This window comes from Pleurodeles waltl, chromosome 2_2 (assembly GCF_031143425.1).
Source record: "Pleurodeles waltl isolate 20211129_DDA chromosome 2_2, aPleWal1.hap1.20221129, whole genome shotgun sequence".
Classification (NCBI taxonomy): domain Eukaryota; kingdom Metazoa; phylum Chordata; class Amphibia; order Caudata; family Salamandridae; genus Pleurodeles; species Pleurodeles waltl.
The window spans coordinates 313,404,923-313,425,344 of record NC_090439.1 but is presented as its reverse complement, the minus strand read 5'-3'; the positions used below and the strand labels follow the sequence as shown (position 1 = coordinate 313,425,344).

At 42.6% G+C, this 20,422-nt stretch overlaps 1 protein-coding gene across 1 annotated transcript in view; it reads left to right on the top strand.

The window, feature by feature from the left end:
* The window catches only part of CTDP1 (CTD phosphatase subunit 1), a 795,245-nt gene extending 776,856 nt beyond the window's left edge, over positions 1-18,389 (top strand). The window contains exon 13 of the mRNA XM_069219781.1: positions 17,115-18,389. Coding sequence (XP_069075882.1) covers positions 17,115-17,256 — 142 coding nt within the window. The 3' untranslated portion in view covers positions 17,257-18,389. The remainder of the gene's footprint in view (positions 1-17,114) is intronic.
* The last annotated feature ends 2,033 nt before the right edge of the window (positions 18,390-20,422 follow it).

The window sequence follows — 20,422 nt, the reverse complement described above, 5'->3', positions numbered from 1 at the left end:
CTTTTTCCATATACATTTGAGAGGTCTAGCAGTAGGGGTACAGCTGCCACACTCGAATGTCAGTTAATTGCCTCAATCTCGTACCTGCCTAGTCAGAGTATCTGCTTACCTTTAATTCTCAGAGATCTGGCTTAGCAAATTCTATATTCTCTGTATGGAAGTTTGCCCTGAACCTGTATCGTTTATAAGAAATGTGGGTTAATTTTTTTCCATGATAATCTTTCTTGAGACGTACTAGTGTCAGCTGTGAGAAGGAAACCTTTATATCTTTTGTATGGCATTCAGAAAAAGTGCACAGTTCTGGCCTAGTTTTGGTTATTCATTTATCCATGTTTTGTAGTCTTCTCTTAAAATGTTCGTTGGCCTAACATTTAAATAATTAAAAATAAAGCATAACCTTTTAAAACAGAAAGAACCAGAGTTCACTTATTTTGCCCTTTACACGTCAGTTCAGGGAAGCTTTATTTTGTACACATTATGTCTGTTGGAGAATAGGTGAATGCATTACCAAAGCTAAGATAGCTTTCTACACATAAATATTTTAAAATGGTTCCTTAGGCTGCACGCTCTATAGCTTGTTTTATTCCCCTTTTCTGTTAATCATAATGTGGCCATCATGATCTTTTCCACACTCCTGCATTGATTATTGCAGTGTTTTCCAGAAGGTGAGCCACCAAACTATTATGTTATCAGAACAATGACTTTTTCCAGCACAACTTGCCCGATGGCCTTACGGTTTTGCAGCAGTTATGACTAGTGTTTCTGGTGTCCTCTTTAGCAGAATTTATTTATTGAACTCTGAACACAAAAAGGCAGTCAGCTCGCCATGGTTTTAACCAGTTTTCTGCAGCCTACAAATGTGCTGCATTAACCCATCCACACAGCTTCAAGAAGATCATTTGTAAATAGTCTGCAAACTGCATCAATTTGGAGTTTCATATTCTTTCACACTTGACCACTATAGCATCCAAGTAGACATTGCAGCTTGTCGGTGACATTTGCAGTTAGTAATCCGAGTGCCACGAGATTAAATCCTGGGAAGGTAACCCCTTTAGTCGGTCAGCAACAGCGATGTAAATTATATGCAGAAACAAGTTATACTTTTTAATTAATGAATCCAGAAATGTAGTTGAACCCATTCAAAGGAACACAAAGGGTAATTATTACTTTCTACAAAAATGTTTAAATCTTCTGCCACGAATGCTAAAAGCCTTCTGTGTTCACTGGTAGGTTTTAGTGAGAAGAAACAAGCTGTATAGTGCTAGAGCTCTGGACAATCGCTGCTGTTTCAGTGTACAGCCGTTCACTTGGGACAGAGCAGAGCTGGCACTGTTAGTGCTCACTCACTGTAGCCCAAAGTTCGGACCAGGCACTATACTTAATAAGCCCGCCGCCGTGCGCCACACACACACAATAGCCACAAACCAAATCAAATGTTATCCGACTACCTTGACAGGACAGCTTGAAAGGCCAGCATCCTGCAGAAAGGCACCTTGTGAAATGCAGAACGTAACGGCTCAGTAATCGACGATAAGCACTATAGAAATGCTGCGAGAGGGCAGTTGTTAATTTCAGTGTGTAAACTTCCAGCGGAGCCGAGGAGAAGCGGGATTCATTATTTTTCTATCCCTCTGGGTGCCTGCGGCAGATGTAATTTCTTCTAATGTTCAAACCAAAATTAAAATTAGAAACAGATTAGGAAGATGTAAGCATGTGAAATCCCCATTACTGTTTACAGTTGATCTTTTCACCCTTCCAGTAAATGTTCTTGCTGGAAAATAAACTTTAAAAAATGTCAGTACTCTGTCCACCGAACTAGAAATTGAAGCCTAGCAAGATAATCGCCAAACATCTGAAGATAAATGGTAGAAAGGTATTTTGTTGCCTAGTCATTCTCTAGGATTGCACATGTGAAACAGGCAGGGGTACCAATGATGCAAGCTCAGATTTAGTGCTTGTGTGAACTTTATCAATATCCATTAGGAGTCAAACTGAATCCGGAAACATTTTCTTCAGGATTAGCTAACCAGCACCACCAGGTGACTTCAGCTGAAACTGGATGTGACAAGAAGGAGGGTGAAGTGTATAGGGTGCCAACGGGTGCGCCGAGTCAGTTTCCCTCTTTCCTCCCCCATTGATGGGAGTCTGGAGCTCTTCCCAGTGCCTCGTTGACAAACTTAATCGGCTTTCATCAGCGGCTATGTCAGGTAATTCCTCTAAATACTCCACGGTTCAAAGTGTCTCAAGAAAACGTCTTTGTTAAACCCAGAAGGCATCTGCTTGTGGTGTCATTACTCCAAACACTTGCCCTCGGCCTGTGACTCCTTTTCATTAACTGCACAGAAAAGTTAAACTGGGGATCTCTGCCTTTCTTGACTGACTGCTGGCCGCCCTAGTGGGAATCAGTGTCCCAGGGCGCTTCGTGCACTTTAATTGGCCGCAGCTGCTGATAGGGGGAAGACACCCACATCACACAATATAGCGCTGCCTCTCCCACGCAGCGAGCGTGGCCTGGGCCTCTCTGCACCTGGTGAGGCTGTGTCCGGTTTCTTTCCCCTGTCCTTTCTTGATTTACGTTTTTGGTCCCACTAGCCAACGTGGCTTTGGGTTTCGAGCTTTGTGGGTCATACACTTGTATTATCTTTAAGATAGTGCTGTTCCCCCGAGGCGCCTCTGCGGGCAACCAGAAAGCTGAGAATGAGTTGGGGAGTCGTTTAATTTCGTATTGCTTAGTGCTTCTTGTCACGGGAGGAGTATGGTAGCTATTAGCAACGGGGAAGCGCAAATGTCCTGGTAAGGGGGAGCCCCAGGTATCTGTGCCAAAACCAACGTCAATTGACCTGATGCTAAAAAGGGCCATCGGGGTGGTTGCCTCTGAAATTGAACTGCCAGAAAGGCAGCTGTCCCTCAGCCAAGAGACGAATTGTGTATCCCTTGGCACCCAATCTCCCGCCTCTACTAGTCTGAACATTTATGACAGTGTAGAACTCCGGGAAGAAGTTCAGAGTGGCACAGTCATACAGAGTCTGGATATTGCCACAGACTGTGTCCTAAAGGCTACCGGCTCAGTCCAGTGCCCTGGGGGGAAAAGTAAGCCCAAGACAACTCATCCCCACAAGATAGGCAGAAAGGGAGGCACTGGTCCCAAGCAGCATCATTCCATGGGTCTGAATGTCAGTGAGGAAGAGGGGATCACCGGGGAGGTCCAGTTGCCCCAGTGGGTTATGACGCTCCTAACAGACACTTTGTCCCAAGTAAAGAAGGTTTTGGCGGCGGAGTTACTACCATTGGTGGAACAGTTATAATTATTGGAGACTGCAAGTATGACTGCAATAAATTCTGCTCTTAGAAAGTGGGGGTGGGGGGGGCAAAAATCAGTTGGACCCAGGGTGTAGGAAATAGGTTCCTCCATTTGTGCACTTCCACTGGGATACTTTTATAGGCCTGCCCATATAGCGAGAGTTCATAGGTGAAATTTCCCTCCCCAACACTGATAAACCATTCTAAATCCTTGATTCCAACCTTTAATCGGTATGAAGTGGATTGACTTGCAGGCACTAGTCCCCCTTTCGGCCTCAAGTTGAAGGAAAGTGTTAAGTTGGGTAGGTTCAAGGAAGGGATGGCCTTGCCCAAGGTCAACCACCATAACTCTCAGAGCAGAGTACAGAAGTGTTCCGGTATTTCTACCTTGGCACCAGGTACCGTTGTTGCTGATTCAGCTGGGTGCCCTAATTGTTGTGAAACCGCCTCCAGTATAACTACAGACTCTAAATTGGTGGTAGGAGATAAGTTGGATGTGGAGAAAAAGTTTATAGTACGAGGACTTGCTAAAAAAAAGGTGTAAAGAATCTTGAGGCTGCGGAGCTGACGCACGTTCAAGGTCCACCCACTGATCAGGCTGTTCGGTAGCCAGGAGCAAGCCTTCAAAGCCTCTCAAAATAGTTTCATGGAATGTTGCAGGCCTGAGGAATAAGCTGTGCTGCCCGCACTGGGGTAACTTTATTCAACAGTTTGATATCTGTTTATTACAAGAAACCTGGATGACACAGGAGTTTCAGCACCCAAGATTTGCGGTATTTCATGGTATTTCATAAAGTAGCAATAGGAGGAAGGCAAGGTAGACCGTCAAGGGGTATTTCAACTTGGGTTGCCACCCATTTGGACTGTAGGGTTGTCCCAGTGGAAGTCTGTTCCAACAAAATCCTTTGCCTTTTACTTACTTTTCTTCCTAGTTTAGAACTGTATTTGTTTAATGTTGATTCAAGACCAGTCAGTCTGAATTGCAAGTCAGGTGTGGTGGAACAGTTAGAAGAATTTCTTTCTACACTCTGTGAGCATGTATAAGGTAGTGTCAGGTGACTTTAATTGCCAATATGAGCCTTTGGGTATGGAGCGAGATGATACATCAGTGTAGAAGATGAGACCTGGGCTATACCAAGGCTTCTGATTTTCCCAATCCGAAAGTGGACTCCACTAGCCTTACATATGAATGCGGTTACACTACACTGCGCACTTCGTGCCTGCAATAAGCGAACCAAGACTGATCGCCAGGGGTCCCACACTTACATTTGTGCAGGGCAGACCTCCTTGATAGACTACTTTATGGTGCCTATAAGGCTGTGGCCTTGTATAGTGGATATGGAGCTTAAAACTGGACAGTACAGTGATCATAGTGTCCTCTCCTTGGAGCTTATGCTTCCTCTCAATAAGGCCACAGGGCCACTATCTGCCCCGCTGAATGATCTGCTTACACTGGTCCCAAACCAGCAGAGAGTTAAATGGAGCAAATTTGAGCAATCATCTGTCACTATCAAGGCATTGTATAATGCAGTAGGAGCTGCGCTTGATGAATTGCTGAAGGTTTTTGGAACTGTAGGTGACACCAGGCAAAGGGCAATATTGGTCGCCATTCATCAGAATTTGCCAGGCACTCTGGGCAATCTTTGTTGAGGAGTTTCGTCCCAGGCACGGGAGGAAAAGCAATTCGGCCTGGTTTAATAGCCAGTGTCGTATAGCCAGGCTCTCTCTCTCTTAAAGGCTTTAAGATGCAAAGATAGTGGTGCGATCCGTTCAGATATGGCAGTTTATAAAAATGCTATTAATTGTGCTAAAAGAGATTGGGAATAAGATAAATGGGAGTCTCTGCTTGCTACTCTCAAAAATAAGAATTTTGAAGCATTCTGGTGCATAATAGCCACTGGTCACCCAGAGGCATGTCCCCAGATTGAGAACAACATTTCGATGGACATGTGGAAAGAACATTTTTGTTCCTTATATGGAAAGGGAACTAGGCTGAAGATTGTGGGGGAAGAGACACTGAAACAGCGAGACTCGAGGGGCGTCCCTCTCTGCCAGGGACTGGGGGGGGTGGACTTTAATCCCATAACTCTGGAGGAAGTTGACAGGGCCATCAATTCTGTTGCCCCAGGAAAGGCACTAGGACTGGATAAAATTCCAGGGATTTCTTTCGGGCAGGACCTGAAGTTTGGGGACCGTATCTAGCCATTGTGTTCAATGCCATTATGGAGAGGATGCCCATTCCGTACATTTGGTTAGGAGCAGAGATTATCCCCATATTTAAAAAAGTCTCCCCCGCTACCTAGTAACTACAAGCCTATTAGTTTGATTAATGTCCAGCAAAAAATCTTTTCCAGAGTGATTACATGGGTGGATGGAGGACCTGGATATTCTTAGTCCATTTCAAGCAGGCTTTTCTAAGCGTACCTTGACTTTTGACCACATTTTTAGGTTACAGCTATTGTATTGCAAGTACGTTGCTCTGGGGGGAGGTAGCCTGTATTTTATTTTTGTTGATTTACGTTCTGCTTTTGATTTGGTCCTTCGGAACAAGCTCTGGCGTGTTACGGCAAGCTTAGAGGCTCCCCTCTATCTGTGCCTCACTTTACAAAGACTCCATGAAGGGAACTTTGCACAGGTTTGCTGTGGCCAACTAGGGGAGCTCTCAGACTCTCTTCCCATTTCAAAAGGGGTTCAACATGGTTGTGTGCTGGCACCCATGCTATTTTCTTTGTACGTTAACTGGCTAGTTGACTGCTTGTCAGCCAAACATAATGATGCCCCTAAATTAGCGAACGGTAAGGTACCATCTCTTATGTTCGCTGGTGATACCCTTTTACTCTCAAAGAACCCTGTGTGGATTCAGCAGATACTCAATCGCTTTAACTCTTTTTGCAGGGAAAGGGGATTTGAAATTAAAGGGAGCAAACCGAAATTCATGACTTTAAACACTGCAAAGACTGCACGCTGTAATCCCAATTTGAACGGGATCCCATTAGAGAGGGTCTCAACCTTTGAATACCTAGGGACTACTCTCAGTAAGGGCATGGACTGGCTTTTCCACATGGAAAGACAAAAACTGAGGATGGGCCAGTTTGTGAGTGGGCTCACGAAGGTGTACAGGGGATCATTGTTTAAGCCGGTTAGTCCCGTAATCGAGATATATAAAAGGCAAGCCGTAGATGCGGTTATATACAGGGCCGAGCTAGGGGGACACAAGCCTCTGGCAGAGTTTGAGTATTGAGAACAGGCTTATGAGACAGATGGTGAGCGTTCCAGCCAGTGCCTCTCTGTTGCTCCTTCATTTGAATTTAGGTATGAGACCTTTAGAAGAGGATATTAGTCTTAGGCCTTTACCTTTTGTTAGAGAATCTGGGCAACTGCAGAGCTAAATTCCTATAGATCTGCCCTTGAAGAGGTTCTAGGAATCGTGGGGGTGAATAGATTACCTTGGCTGAGACACGTCCAGTCCACTCTGGAAAAGATGGGGAAGTGCCATTTGTGGGATAATCCAGGAGAGGCCTGTCATTCTATCTCATGAGTTGAACTCACCAAATGCTACATGGACTACAAATTTTCTAACTTGTTAATGGTGTATTCTCAAAGCAACTTGACCTCACAATTCCTATGTTTTAAGGATTGGTATTGCCTGGAAAGATGCCTTGATATAATTCAGCCGGCTCTAGCAAGAAAGCTATATCTCCAGTTTAGGCGTGGCACCCTTCCAATTTGTTACTTCAGAAGTGGAGTCTCTTGGAGCAATTGATGGTGGATAGTCTGTGCCCATCATGTGGTCAGGAGGAAGAGACTGAGGCGCATGTTCTCTTATTTTGTTCAATCCATAGGAGGTATAGATCTGCTTGGATAATCCCAGCCTGTCGAAATTTTGGATTCACTCTCTGTTCTCAGGCACTAAGAGGCCTGAGCATGAATACTGACCAGTTTATACGTTTTTGCTGTTGGTAGTTATCTATTTAAGGTATGGTGCATAAGGAAGAGGGCGTGGGCTGACACGACCCCTGATACATGGTGCTTGCATCTGGATTATATGGTATGCATAATGTTTGTTTTTTATTTAATGATGGAGGTGGGTCTATGATGCATCTGGCTGTAGAAGGAGCTGCAATATTGTTTTTTTTGGAAATTTTTCTCCTGGACATGTTAGTCTTGGATTTTTTTAGCACGCTCAGATTAATTTCCAGATGTAGGCGGCCAATGTAGCATTTCATGTTGGCTCTTTATTGTAAATGTTGTTGTAATTTTTTAAATAGCGGCTCTTATTTGTGGGAATGGTTTAGATACCCTTGTTCATTTTATTGTGCAAGATTTTATCTTTTTTGTTTTTATTGGCTTGATCTATATAAATGTTATTGCCTTTTTTGCACTTTTATGGCCTGGAGTGCCACAATAAAGTATTGCTGCTGTTAAGCACCTGAAGGTTAGGCTATTTGTGACCAAGGCCCAGAGAGATACTTTTAAAGCATTCCCTTCACTTTCACGTAAGTCACCTGATAGGAAACAATTTCCGAAGAGATGTTCCCACAAAATAACTAAAGTGCCATAGGAAGGATAAGTCCTCTTCTTACTCAAGGAAATGGTTCAACTCCCGGTATTGTTCGGAGTCCCATTGTAGTTCCTAAATGCTGGGCTTTTCCTAGAGATCAATGCTGATTCGGACGTTAAATAAAGATGAAGCCAGAATTTCCTGACTCCATCAGCTGACCACTACAGAAGTGATGACCTTTCGACAGTCCATGTTGGACATTGGCAGAACAACTGAGGGCTACTCCTTCTGATTTGGCAACTCTACCCCAGTTCTTCCAGAGGCTCGGACTTTAGTGCTTCTTCTGACAAAGCCTGTGTCCTCAATTGTGTTGACCTCTGTTTGTGTGGCACCACCTATTATACAGACATAAGGACCTACAGTGCAGAAACAGACACCACCGTCAGGGCATATTTCCGCACCACCTTTAAAACCCTCGAAGTTGATAAACATTATCCCAGTGGCAGAATAAATAAAGGACCTGTTTTGGTAGAAAAGTCAAGGTTCTTGTTTTGTCGACTAACTTGTAGCACACCACGTTCCTATTGCCTAGTAATTTGCCCACATAGAGGAACTCTGGGTCCAACTATAATTCTCTAGTCACACCCAACAAAGATAATGACAGTAGAGAGGGGGATGGGTTAGAGGCAGATAAACTCCTTCCCTAGTATTAGATAATTCATAGATCCACATGCTTAAAATCATCCCCGTGGTTAATCTTGGCGACTCATGGTGAATTTGAATGCAGTACATGCTAAACGTAGCCTGCAAAAACTGAAATAACATTCTCTTTATTATCCTAGTCACATCCCTTGGAAATAGTTACGCTTCAAACCTTCACATTGCAGACTTGAGGAAAACCTGAAACTGTTCCATGTTCTCAATTTAAAATAAGTTTGGTTACTTCACAATATTGTGTGACATAATTTGTTCTGAACTGTGATAAAACATGATGTCGAATAGATCTAAAACCGTCTCTTCAGAGTTTGTAGTACTCATAAGAAGTTGAGATTTCATTCTGAAGAATAACTTTGAGACTAATTACTGGCCTCACCTCTCTCATAAGGTAGACGACTGTAAGATATGAGTTCTAAGGAGAGGTCTTCAAGAGGTTAAAGTCCATCTTTTGTGATCTGACCCCAAAGTAAGAAAAACAAGATTTATTTATTTGACATAATGAGCATTTGAAAGTAGCTGCATATTGTATGCAGAAACTACATTGACAAAATCGTGGGCTACCAGGGCGATGACTACATCCCTGTTGTCAATCCCATCTGCATTACCTTCAATGGGGCTTTTGTCAACAAAGAAACCTTCAATGGCACTATCAATGACACCATCAAAGAAGACTCAGTAAATTACACTGACTACAGAATAAGGTTTTCCAGTACTATTGCTTCCTGAGGACACATCGCCAAGTAGGGTGTCACGTCTGCTACCAAGTCAGCTGCTGTATGTCGAAGACTACAGCAGATTACATGAAGGACGTTTGGTCCTGCTTTTAGCCCAACTCAACTTAATGTTAAATATCAGAATAATAATAACAAAGAAGAGTATATGGAATGTGACTATGCATTTCCATGTGAGACAGACAACTTTCTGGTCACATAGCAAGACCAATAGAATACTTGGACAAATATGACCCAAATGAACCCAAGATTCAGTACCAGGAGGAAATGAATCAAGCTCCTAGAGCTTTAGTTAAGGATTTGTGCTTCATGTTGGGTAACCATTACAAGAGGTTTCCAGAACCTATGAAAACAAGGTCGCCAAAGCAGCTGTCTTTGCTGCCGCAATCACCTTTATTGCAGACACCTTCATCTACCCCTTCTACACCTCATACTTTGGTATCACCAAACCTACCACCTCAAACTCCTCCAGCAAGACTAACATTGCCTACAGATAGTGATGATGCCTATTTTGATGAGGAAAGAGGTGCAAGATGACATATCTCAAGACATAACCTCTGAATGGGACAATTATCTAGCACTCCGTTTTCTACCAGCTGCTTCACAACCGTCAGACTCGCCACCAAATGATGGCGCTTAGTCTGAAATGATAGACTGCACAATGGATTTTGCATCCATAACGTTCAGGCAGCTTGCAAGTCCTGGGTTTCCTCGAAGGCAGGGCTGGCTAAATCGACATCTTTCAGGCCAGAGGCCCAAAGTAAGATCTAGGACATGCCCTTGATGGTAAAGCTCTTTGGTAAGCATGTAGATGATGCTTTTCAGTCAGTCAAGACTGGTATGGATAAGGCTAGATCTCTTGTGTCCTGCAGCAAAGATGATACTGATCCTTTCATTGAGCGAGAGTTGAACAACATTTTTATTTAGAAGAGGATCTCAAACTTGAAGATTTCAGCCCTATCAGCGTTCTCAAAGGTACTACTGAGAGCAGTAAACATCAAAAAAGGGCTCCACCATCTGCTGTTTCCATGAAGCAAACTCCTCAAAGAAAACCAGGGGCCCACTATAAGGACTCCAATAGAAAACAGTTACAAACTAAGAGTGGCAGCTAAAAATGTTTTGCCTTCATGCTCGTTTAGGGAGAGTGAGTTATCACAGACACTGGGAAAGTGTGACTACAGGTTACTGGGTTTTGAACCTATGGTCACACTATAGAATTTGTTCAAAAACCTCCACTTACTCCACCTCAAACAAGATCCCATCTCCATCTTCTTCTGCATGTTTTGGGAGATTCACAGGAGTCATCTCTGCTCATTCAGGTAAACCTGTTTGCTCCTGGAAGGCATTTACACCTTTGTCATACCTATTCAATTGCTAATTACTGTCTAGCTAAAGTAGGGAGCACATGCAAATTTAGCCTCCAGGAAGGGAAAAGGTAATGTGTAAAAAAAAAAAAAAAATCTTATTCCTTATTATTAAAAATCGTTGTTTCATTTATTTTTTACCTAGTCGGGGATAAAGTATTAGGATTTTAATCTGTATACTGATTTTTGACATAGGACAGGTGGGCCTGCCACAGTGAAAAAGTTGTTTGGGTGGTAGTCACTATAAAGACATGTTAACATTACTTTTTTATATATCCTACTTTTAAATACTATACACTTTGCCTTGCAGACTACAAAGTCTACACAGGAGTGACTTATTAATATTTAAAAGTGAGGGTTTGACCTGTCAAAAGAGTTCATTTATCTTGACAGGTGAAATTGCAGTTTTTAAATGGCCATAATCAGGCCACAATGGTAGGCCTGAAGCCAGGTTTTATATCGTCTTTGTAGTGTATGGCACCAGAGGTGCTACGGTCCACTAGTGACAATTACCTCACAGGTCCTTGATACATTTCATATCATACCATATACTAGGGAACTTATACACAAGTTAAATATACCAATTCGGAAAATGCCTGTTCTGTTATGTTTGAAGGGGGAGCACAGACACTTTACCGCTGGTTGGCAAGGTGTTAAAGTGCAGAATTCTAAAGCTAGCAAAAATATAGGATGCAGCAACAGGCAAAAAAATAAAGGGCGACCATACAGAAAAGCTGGATTTCCTCACTTAGGAAACAATTGAATTTGCCTACTACTCGGACCAAGTCTAAAATTTCAACAGAAATCTAGCTACCTTCCTTTGCTGTCTCAAAAGTCTTGCCTACCTATCAATAAGGACGTGTTTGAGACTGTACTGGCAGCCTGGGAGAAACCCAAGCCCAGCAGTCCGCAGACAAAATTGATAGGTGACACATGCCAGCACACTTTAACCCAACATTTATGTCTTTAGACACCTCTCTGTTAGATGTTTTCTCCCAGATATTGAGCTCAAACATCTTTCTGACTGCTCCTTTAGATAAAGAGACTACGTAGTTGAACTCTGGGGTGAAAAGTCTGTACTTCCAGATGCCTTGCCTCTGTACTGCAAACTACATGTGTCTTTTGGGCCACTATGTCCATGCTCTGTGGGAGATAGTTAAACTAAGTGTCATCAGTTTACCAGAGAGCACACAAACGCCTTTTTCTGAATTGTTTAATACCAAACAGATCATGAAGTATGGTCTGGATTCTTGGGACACCGTGTATTCATCCGTGGGCACAAGTGTCATGCTAGGTTAACCCACTAGGTTGCACTTAATTTTATTTTGGGGAATTGTTCAATTGACCTGCCTGGCGTACCCTTTTGCGATTTGCAGAGAAGGCCAATTCTTCCCTGGAACATTTCGGGAATAACTTAGTCACAGCACATTTGCTAAGCCTAGTCTCGCTGGCAAAGTAATTTCACCAGCTGTACTGAAACTCTCAAGGCTACTCCGGGCGCAACAGTCCTGACAGGGTCCACATTGATTATTGCATTCATATTCGTATTGTGCCTTTCAGGGCAGGGGTGGTTAGAGGATGCCAACTTCAGCAGCTTCAGTCTCCGCCATCTTCTACTGGCTCTGCTGCCTTCAGGCCTCCGTTAAGCCCTAACCACACCACCAGCTTCCAGAGAAGCATTCCACCAATTGGAATCCAATAATAACAGAATGCTGATCATCCATCTAATCCTCCATTTATGCCCTACCTTTTCAGTTCTTTCTTCCAGATCGGCAGGAGGTGGACATTTTTGACCTGCTCAGTAAAGGGGTTATGGGGGCGGTGTCCATGCTGGAAGAGGCACAGAATCTTACTCCTTTTCAGGTGTATGGAATAAAAAAATAATAATCTTCTCAACCATAGGTTGAAAAGCTTTAGAAACCCACTTGCCCAGTAACACATCCACTTGTCCCACCTGCTTTTTAAATAAATCAGCTCGGCTGTTTCTCACAAACTACTAAGAGTTATGCTTTGAAATAATGGGGGCGGATAACTTGCCATTCAGGAGAAGGAAGGGGTGGGGGTGCTGCAGATCTACCATGGAGCAGAAATGTGTGAAGGCTTCAGTGGAGTTAGAAGACAGGGACAAGAAAGGATCTGACCTGAAGGTAGTTACATAGAGCACCGAGTCAGAGATTGCCAAAGCGCGGAGGGTGGACTGCACTGCAAGACTTGGACTGCATCTGGAGTTGGGAAGTTTAGAGAAGTCCCATGTTGCATTTAAATGAGGCCCGTGGGAGAGAAGTGCAGGTCTGCAGCCACAGAGAAAGCACTCGGACAGGAGCTAAAGAGAGAAAGCTAGACCTAGCCAAGCAGTTTCAATCCATGCAGCAGTCCAATCCACTGTAGTGGCCCTGGCACAGCACTGCTTTGAAGCCTATCCCAGCCAGGAGAAATTGAGCCAGCTTTTGGCCTTCATACACTATGCTTAGGCTCCAGTTTTGCCTTTCTTAGCAATGTTTTATTTTTCTTCTGTCGTACTTTAGACTTCACCCAAATAAACTCGAACTTGAGATTTGGCGTTACTGTGAGTTTTTATTAATGTAAGACAGGCATGTTGAAGATATACAATAACAGTATTAGACTGCTAAAAGGAACTTATTGTGTTGTCTTCCTTTAACCTCATTATCACAGCATACCTTAAAATCCTGTTCCAAACATTGTGTTTTTGTTTTTTCATTTTAAACCTGTATGCTGTGAAATTACTAAACACCTACCCTGTTCTCGTGATTTTTAATTGTGCAGCAGACAGCTGGACATTAAATCTTTGCCTCCCCCGCCCTCCCCCAATTACCCCCTTTGAAATCCAAGATGTCATAGAATTCAGGAGACACAAATACTACACCTCTATCCTTTACTTCTTAGTTCCCAAGAAGGACGGAAGTTGAGACCAGTTTTGGACCTTTGCTTCTTGAAATGGTTCATTGAGCTGGACATGTTCAAGATTTTGTAAAACAGCCTGGCCTTACTAGCCCTGAGTGCAGAGGCTTGGGTGAGGTCCCTGGACCTACAGTACTGCAACCTTCTTATTCTGATGCTAGCCAGCCCAAAGGCCCTACATGAGGTTTACTGTGAGATCTCAGCTCTACATGTACATGGTTCTACAAATTGGACTGGCTTCTGCTTCACAAGCATTAAGGTGATGGTCATTAGTAGCAGCTTCATTGTGGAAGTCAGAAGTCCAAGTAGTCTCATACTTGGATGACTGGCTGAAGAAGACAGGGACTTCTGCAACTGCATCTGGTTGCACAACATTGTCAATGAACAATGACACTTCACGACTTGAGCTTCACTGTAAACACTCAGAAGTTCCAGCTCACTTTCACACACAGGCTGATATGAAGGAATGGTGCTGTGCATGAACCTTTACAAGTTTTTACTACTCCCCAGAATATTGCAAATTTTCAGGATATGATTATGAATTTTCTTACTCAGACACTGACCCCAGTTCCGCCAGTCTTTTGCCCATTCAGTGCCATGAGATACATGAGGAGGCAGTGGCTCCAGCATCAGGGAAATCTTTCAGCTCGGGTGCAGTTTTTTTGACTTGCTCAACCCAGATCTGCACTGTTGGATATGCCCTTCCAGTCTCTTGGTGGATCATCTTGTCAGTCTTCTGAAGTTGTAGGCTACCGTAGTTATAGATGCCTCCTTCCTGTGTTGGGACTCTGTGGAACATCACAGCAGTGAGCCTCCGGTTAATGTGAGAGCAGCACATACACTTAAATGTTGGAGCACTAAGTAGTCCATCTTGACATGACCCTTCAATCCATCTCTGGGAGCAGCATTCAAATTCTTTCAGACAACATGACCATTGTCCGTTACATCAACACACCGGGTGGTGTTGGTCCTAGTAGCAGGGCATTTTGCTGGTAATGACACACTTTGCGTGTACCCCTAATGCGAGAGTGAATTCTCAGTCACCTCTGCTTTAGAAACCCACAAAAATGTGAACTTTATCACAGAGTGATATCTTTTCAGATTGGGGTGGATTTGTTCACCACAACTGACAACAAAGTGTCTGTGGTTTGTGCCATACGCATCCCTCTGAATGGCTCCCAGATGTACATCTTACATTTAAATTGCTTGGAAACCCGGTCTTATGCATTCCTGATGCTCTCATTTCTTTCGCTATTCATGCAGATGGTCCCAGCTGATCCTGATCACCCAGGACTGGATGAGGTGGATTTGGGATGCCAATCTGTTGGAACTCAGCACTTGGGCCCCCTCTTAATCTCAGGCACCGGGTAATCTGTTGCAGAAAGATGACCATGCTCTTCATCCCAAACAGCTAGGAGATCAAATGGTGCCAACTGGATTCCTTCTGCTTGCCACCAGAAGTTGCAGTCTTATTGACTGCTTGGCTTGGCTGCTAGGAAACCAACCGCAAAGTCCATTTATGTGGTCAACAGAACAAGTTTGTCCAGTAGTGCACGTCGGGTTTGAACCCTTTTCAGTCAGGCCTTTTCGATGTTCTATGTTTCACACTGTCTATTGCTCAGCAGGGCTTGTGAATGGTTACTGTAAAAGCTTATTTGACTGCTCTTTGCCTTCATCCTTCTCCCTGACCAGCCTAAACTGCTTAAGGTGACATTAGTTATACTTTTTCTCCCACTCCATTCATAATGGGATTTGAATCTTGTGGCAATGTTCCTATGGCATCTCTATTGAAGCTGTTGCACAGGTTCCTGGTTAGAGTCTGAAAGAGGTCTTCTTTTTAGCAATGACTTTGGCCCTTAGGGTCAGTGAACCCTAGGCCCCTCTTGGTCCGCCCATCATTCACGGGCTTCAATCCAGGCAAACTGGTTCTTGGTACTTGTCAATCTTTCTTACTGAAGGGGATAGCCGCCTTTCGCCTTTGCCAGTCCATCACTTTCCTATTTTTCTTCCCTCCTAGTCCCACCAAGGTGGAGGAGTGTTTGCAGAGACTGGATCCCTGGTGTGCAGTGTCTTACTACATTGACTGTGGGCTACACTGGTCCTTAGAAGGACAAAGAGGTGACTGAATAATATTTCACATTGAGTCAACCTATGCTTTAAAATCATTTATTCCTTAGCCAGGGAGGACCTAAGCTGTCTTTCGTGCCCACTTGCCTGAGTCACGGCTGCTTCGTCTGCTCTCCCGAGAGCCTTACTGGGGGTTGATACCTGCCGGGTCACCAGATGGTCGCCCTTTCATTCTTTTGCTAAACATTTCTGCCTCACAGGTCAATGCATTACAGTGCGGCCCTCCTGTCTGCCTCTTTAGTGAAAGGAGGAAGGCTGCTTTGGTAAAGAGCATAGTGCCTCTGACCTTGAGAAAAGTGGTGGAGGGAAAAATGCAATATGTTTTTCAGTCTCATGGTAAACATGCCTGGTTTCTTTACGTCAAGATCACTGCTCCTTTGCCTTTTTGCTCCAGGATCGTGCCCAGATCTGACCGACTTAGCTGCTCATCTGTAGGCATAAAATTACTTGTAAATGGTACTCCTGCTTGAGAATATCATTCTTCCCCTGAGGCCGATATAAGCATGTTAAATGTTTCATTTAATTTAAAACATGGCTTTCCTTTCTAAGATCACAACTTTTCTGTGGTGAATGACTGGTAGAGACAATGATAAATTGCTAGGCGTTACTCCATTTAAAATAACATTTAGATTCCTTTCACTCACATTTTCCAATGTATCCCATCTTAAATTCTTTTTTAGCTGTTAAAAATCATATGGTGGTTGTGCTTTTAGCCAGTTTTGTAATCCTTAAACCAAGCACTTTAATGGTGATTTTTTTAAACGGGAGTGTCCCTGGCAAAGCAAATGGGTATGTATCCTTGCCCTGAATAATCAGACTACATTTGAAACTTGTATTTATTTTACCTTTGACCTATCTAGCATGGTAATCTAGTTTGTGCAGTGGGAGCGAGCCATGTTTCTGAGTTCCAGAACCCGTTTTGTGACCTTGTGTGGCACACGCATGCGTTCCCTTTAGTCTGACATGGGACTACTTACTGCCCATGTTCTTGGGTCTTGATGTGAAGCGGTGGTGGCAGCAGGCCAGTGTTTGTCAACAACAAGCGAGCACAATGTTGTTCTTGGCATGCCAAGAGTTTGTGATCTACTGTGACAGGTGCATGTTAATAAGTAGCCTTAAAGATGTTATTTCATCTTATTTCAGAATATTTTAGCCTCCAAAAATTCACGTGCTGAAGGTGCCCAATTCCCGTACCTTTAGAAGTTCATTTGTAGCGTTGACCAACTTTCTTCACTTTTCTACCTGAGTAGGCTTGTGGGATATTATTCTACCATATTACAGCTCTATTGCTGTACTAGCCAACTTGTTGTCAATCTCACTTTTAAACCCTAATATCCGATAATCTGACATTTAAAAAAAGCATCAAATGTAGTGTTGTATGCATTTCCTTTGCTTGTTTAATACATTGGTAGATCACTGCAGTGATATCTTTGTTTTCGCTCTTCCCGGTTGCAGGGGTCACAAACGCAAGCTAGAGGAAGAGGATAATGCCAGCATGTCCAGCAAGGAGTCGAGCAACGAAGATGAAGAAGGAAGCAGCTCTGAAGCTGATGAAATGGCCGCCGCACTTGAGGCAGAACTGAATGACTTTATGTGATGGGTTTCAAGCTTACGGCGGAATAATTAGTAACTGTGTTGTACTTTGCATAGCAGATCACAGACTTGCAATGATCCTCCTTATGGCAGTACTTCAGTTGTTTTCGTTTCAGAAACGTGTGCACATTTTACCAACAACACACATTATTTTACAGAATCAAAAAGCATATGTTTTTAAAGCATTTTACTAAAGGACAACATACTTTTTTAAGTGGGAAAAGTATTTAGAGGAGACATGTTGTGGGATGCCAAAGACATGTTGTAAGCTTGTCTGAGCCTTCATATAGTTCGAGGGTGTCCAGCCTTTAATTGGCACTGTCCAGAAGGGTATTAAATGGAGAGCCCAAGTATTGAGGGTACCTGTCAAGTACAGTATAAGGAAGCCCTTCCATACAGGTTTTATAGTAGCCTGCTGATTTTTTGTGTGTTGCCCATTCAGGGGCCTTTCTTTGGGAGGTGAAAATTGAATGTGGTCAGCTTACAGCCACTCTTCCTTACTCTGAACAATGAATTATCGGTTTTCAAAAGAAATGTAGTACCTTGGGCACCCTTGATTTAGTATAAAGGTGTGTGATTTGTTTATCTAACAGTTTTAATGCAATGTGCGGCCAGAGGAGACTTCAAATAGATGGGCTGTAATGGCCCGGGAATGCTTTGTTAAAACAGAAGGACACTGGGTGCTCTTGCTCCGCTTTTTCACAGTTTAAAGCTGTCAAACAATACGATTTTTTTTAAAGAAAAAAAACATTTATATTTGTATAGAATTGGAGAATGTGATGTGTCGCTCGCGTCACTTGCTTCTAAGAGGATACATAATGATTGAATTTCGTGTTTTTAAAGTTACTTTTGTGAACTAGTTTGGGGCTTTAGAAGAGCATTGTTGAGATTTTTTTAACCTTGCTTCCCTGTAATCTAACATTTTAGTGCACTGCGTTCTGTGGTTCTGTGCTGCCCCACAGAGCGCCTTCATCCGTTTGTGTTTTTCATGGAAGAATTGGAGCAAGTTTATCCTTGTTAGGGTTTTATTTCTTTGAATGAGAGGACTGGTGTAAAGTTTTTGTACATTCTATTTCATATTTGATCCACAGAACAGAATTTTCTTTCATTAAATAAAAACCCAATTTTGTAAAGTAATGCCTCTGTTTGAATCATGGACATTACTAACAGAAAATGTTACAAGTGTGATAATTTTATTGATTATTTTTTACTCCGGCTGTGTGATCCTGTGCAGATTTTTTTGGTGATACTTACTGCTGACTTCAAGCTAAACAGTCAAACTCAGTATGAAAAAGATACTGCCTCTTGTGAATCATGGCCCCTGGCCACACTCCACAATAGTATTAAATAACATGTTACACTCTGCACATCTTCATATGTAGTAGATATATAGGGTACATAACACTGGACACAGTCACTGTATTTCCAAGTCCCAGGCCATTTTTTCAAAGCCTAGGTTTCCCATTGTATGATTTTGGACTAGGGTCTGTAATCAGAAGCCCCAAGAAATAGCTCATCCCTCACAGGCCTGTTCCTTTGGCTTCCCAGATCAGGCTTTGGCACCTTGTATCCTATCCCAGAACTCAGCCCTTTGCTCTGTATCACAGGATCTAGCCCCTGGCCCTCATCACAAGCCCCTGCCATCTCATCACTGGGACTTTGATGGTCACATCCCCCATCGCAGCCCACCCCAATCCAGACCTCATGTGACATGCCCCATCTTACATCCTAATAGTATACCCTTTATTTGCCTTCCCAACCTCAGGCCAGCCATATATCAACTTGAGTAAAATACATGTATAGCATGCGCCATTGAATTGAAACTAAGCAGATGTGGAACCAATGTATTTCATTTCTAGAAGATGGTTTTATTTACTGTGATTGTTTGCTTGTTGGGCGGTGTGGGGGGTAAAGGGTTTGTCATTTTTCGTTATCATGTTTATTACGAGACTTGTTTCTATAGGTGCATTAATGCAGTTAATAGTCGTGAGGAGACCTAGATCTAACACAGTCACCCTCATACTTTGAAAGACCAACTCGTGAACAAGGGAAGTAAGGAAAATAAACATTGCTAAATCAATAGTGAATAAAACACAAAAATGAATCATGTTCAGGAACATAAAATATAAACAGATTTTTGCAATAAAGTAGCTGGTGAGTGTATTCCAATGAAAACATGACCACGACGAAAGTGATCAACCAGAGACCCCATAAAGAAAAAGTACAACAGCCTTGAAAAAACAAGTTAAAAAGAAATACACATGAGGAAAATAAATATAGTAACGCACAATAAATCTATCAATTGAAATCCGCAAATGTGATAAAGGATAAATAACATGCAAAGAAAGAGCATGAATAGCGTACCAGAAATGCGGAGTTATGTTTAGTAATTCAAGAAAAAATGTAACAAATAGATTGTAAAAGAAAACGAGGTATACAAAGCAGAATTAATTAAAAAATAGAAGAAAGAATGTCAACATCCACCTCAAGCACTGTGGAAATAATAATAGAAACAACCTTAATTATACATAGAAATTTACTGCAACTTACACGTCACTGATGTCTAAAACTACAACAAACTGCAAATGGCAAAAAAATACTCTGTTTTGATGCTGTGATGAGGGTATATGACAATAAAACGCATTCCCTTACCATGCATCCTTTACCGTGTAGTAAATTTACAACGCAAAGCCTTTACCATGCATGCCTTTACCACACATGCTTTTACAGTGTGTGTGTGTGTGTGTGTGTGTATATATATATATATAATATATATATGTGTGTGTGTGTGTGTGTGTGTGTGTGTGTGTGTATATAGAGAGAGACTCAGATACCGGTATATATATCTATATAAATATACATATGTAATTATATATATATATATATATTTGTATATCTTAACCATTTTCTTAATTGAGGGAAATTCCCAGACCCCCCTTTTTAAATTAATTTTATCACCCTAGACCCCTACCCACCCCTAAAATCACGATTACCATCCTAACCTTTAGTCACCCCCAACCCTAAAAACACCCTTACCACCATGTGCCCCTACGCACCCCTAAACCCTAAAAACACCCCAACTACTCAATGCCTCTAACCACCCCTAAACTCTAAAAACATCCTTATCACAGTGGACTCCTGCTCACCCCTAAAACACACATACGGCCTTA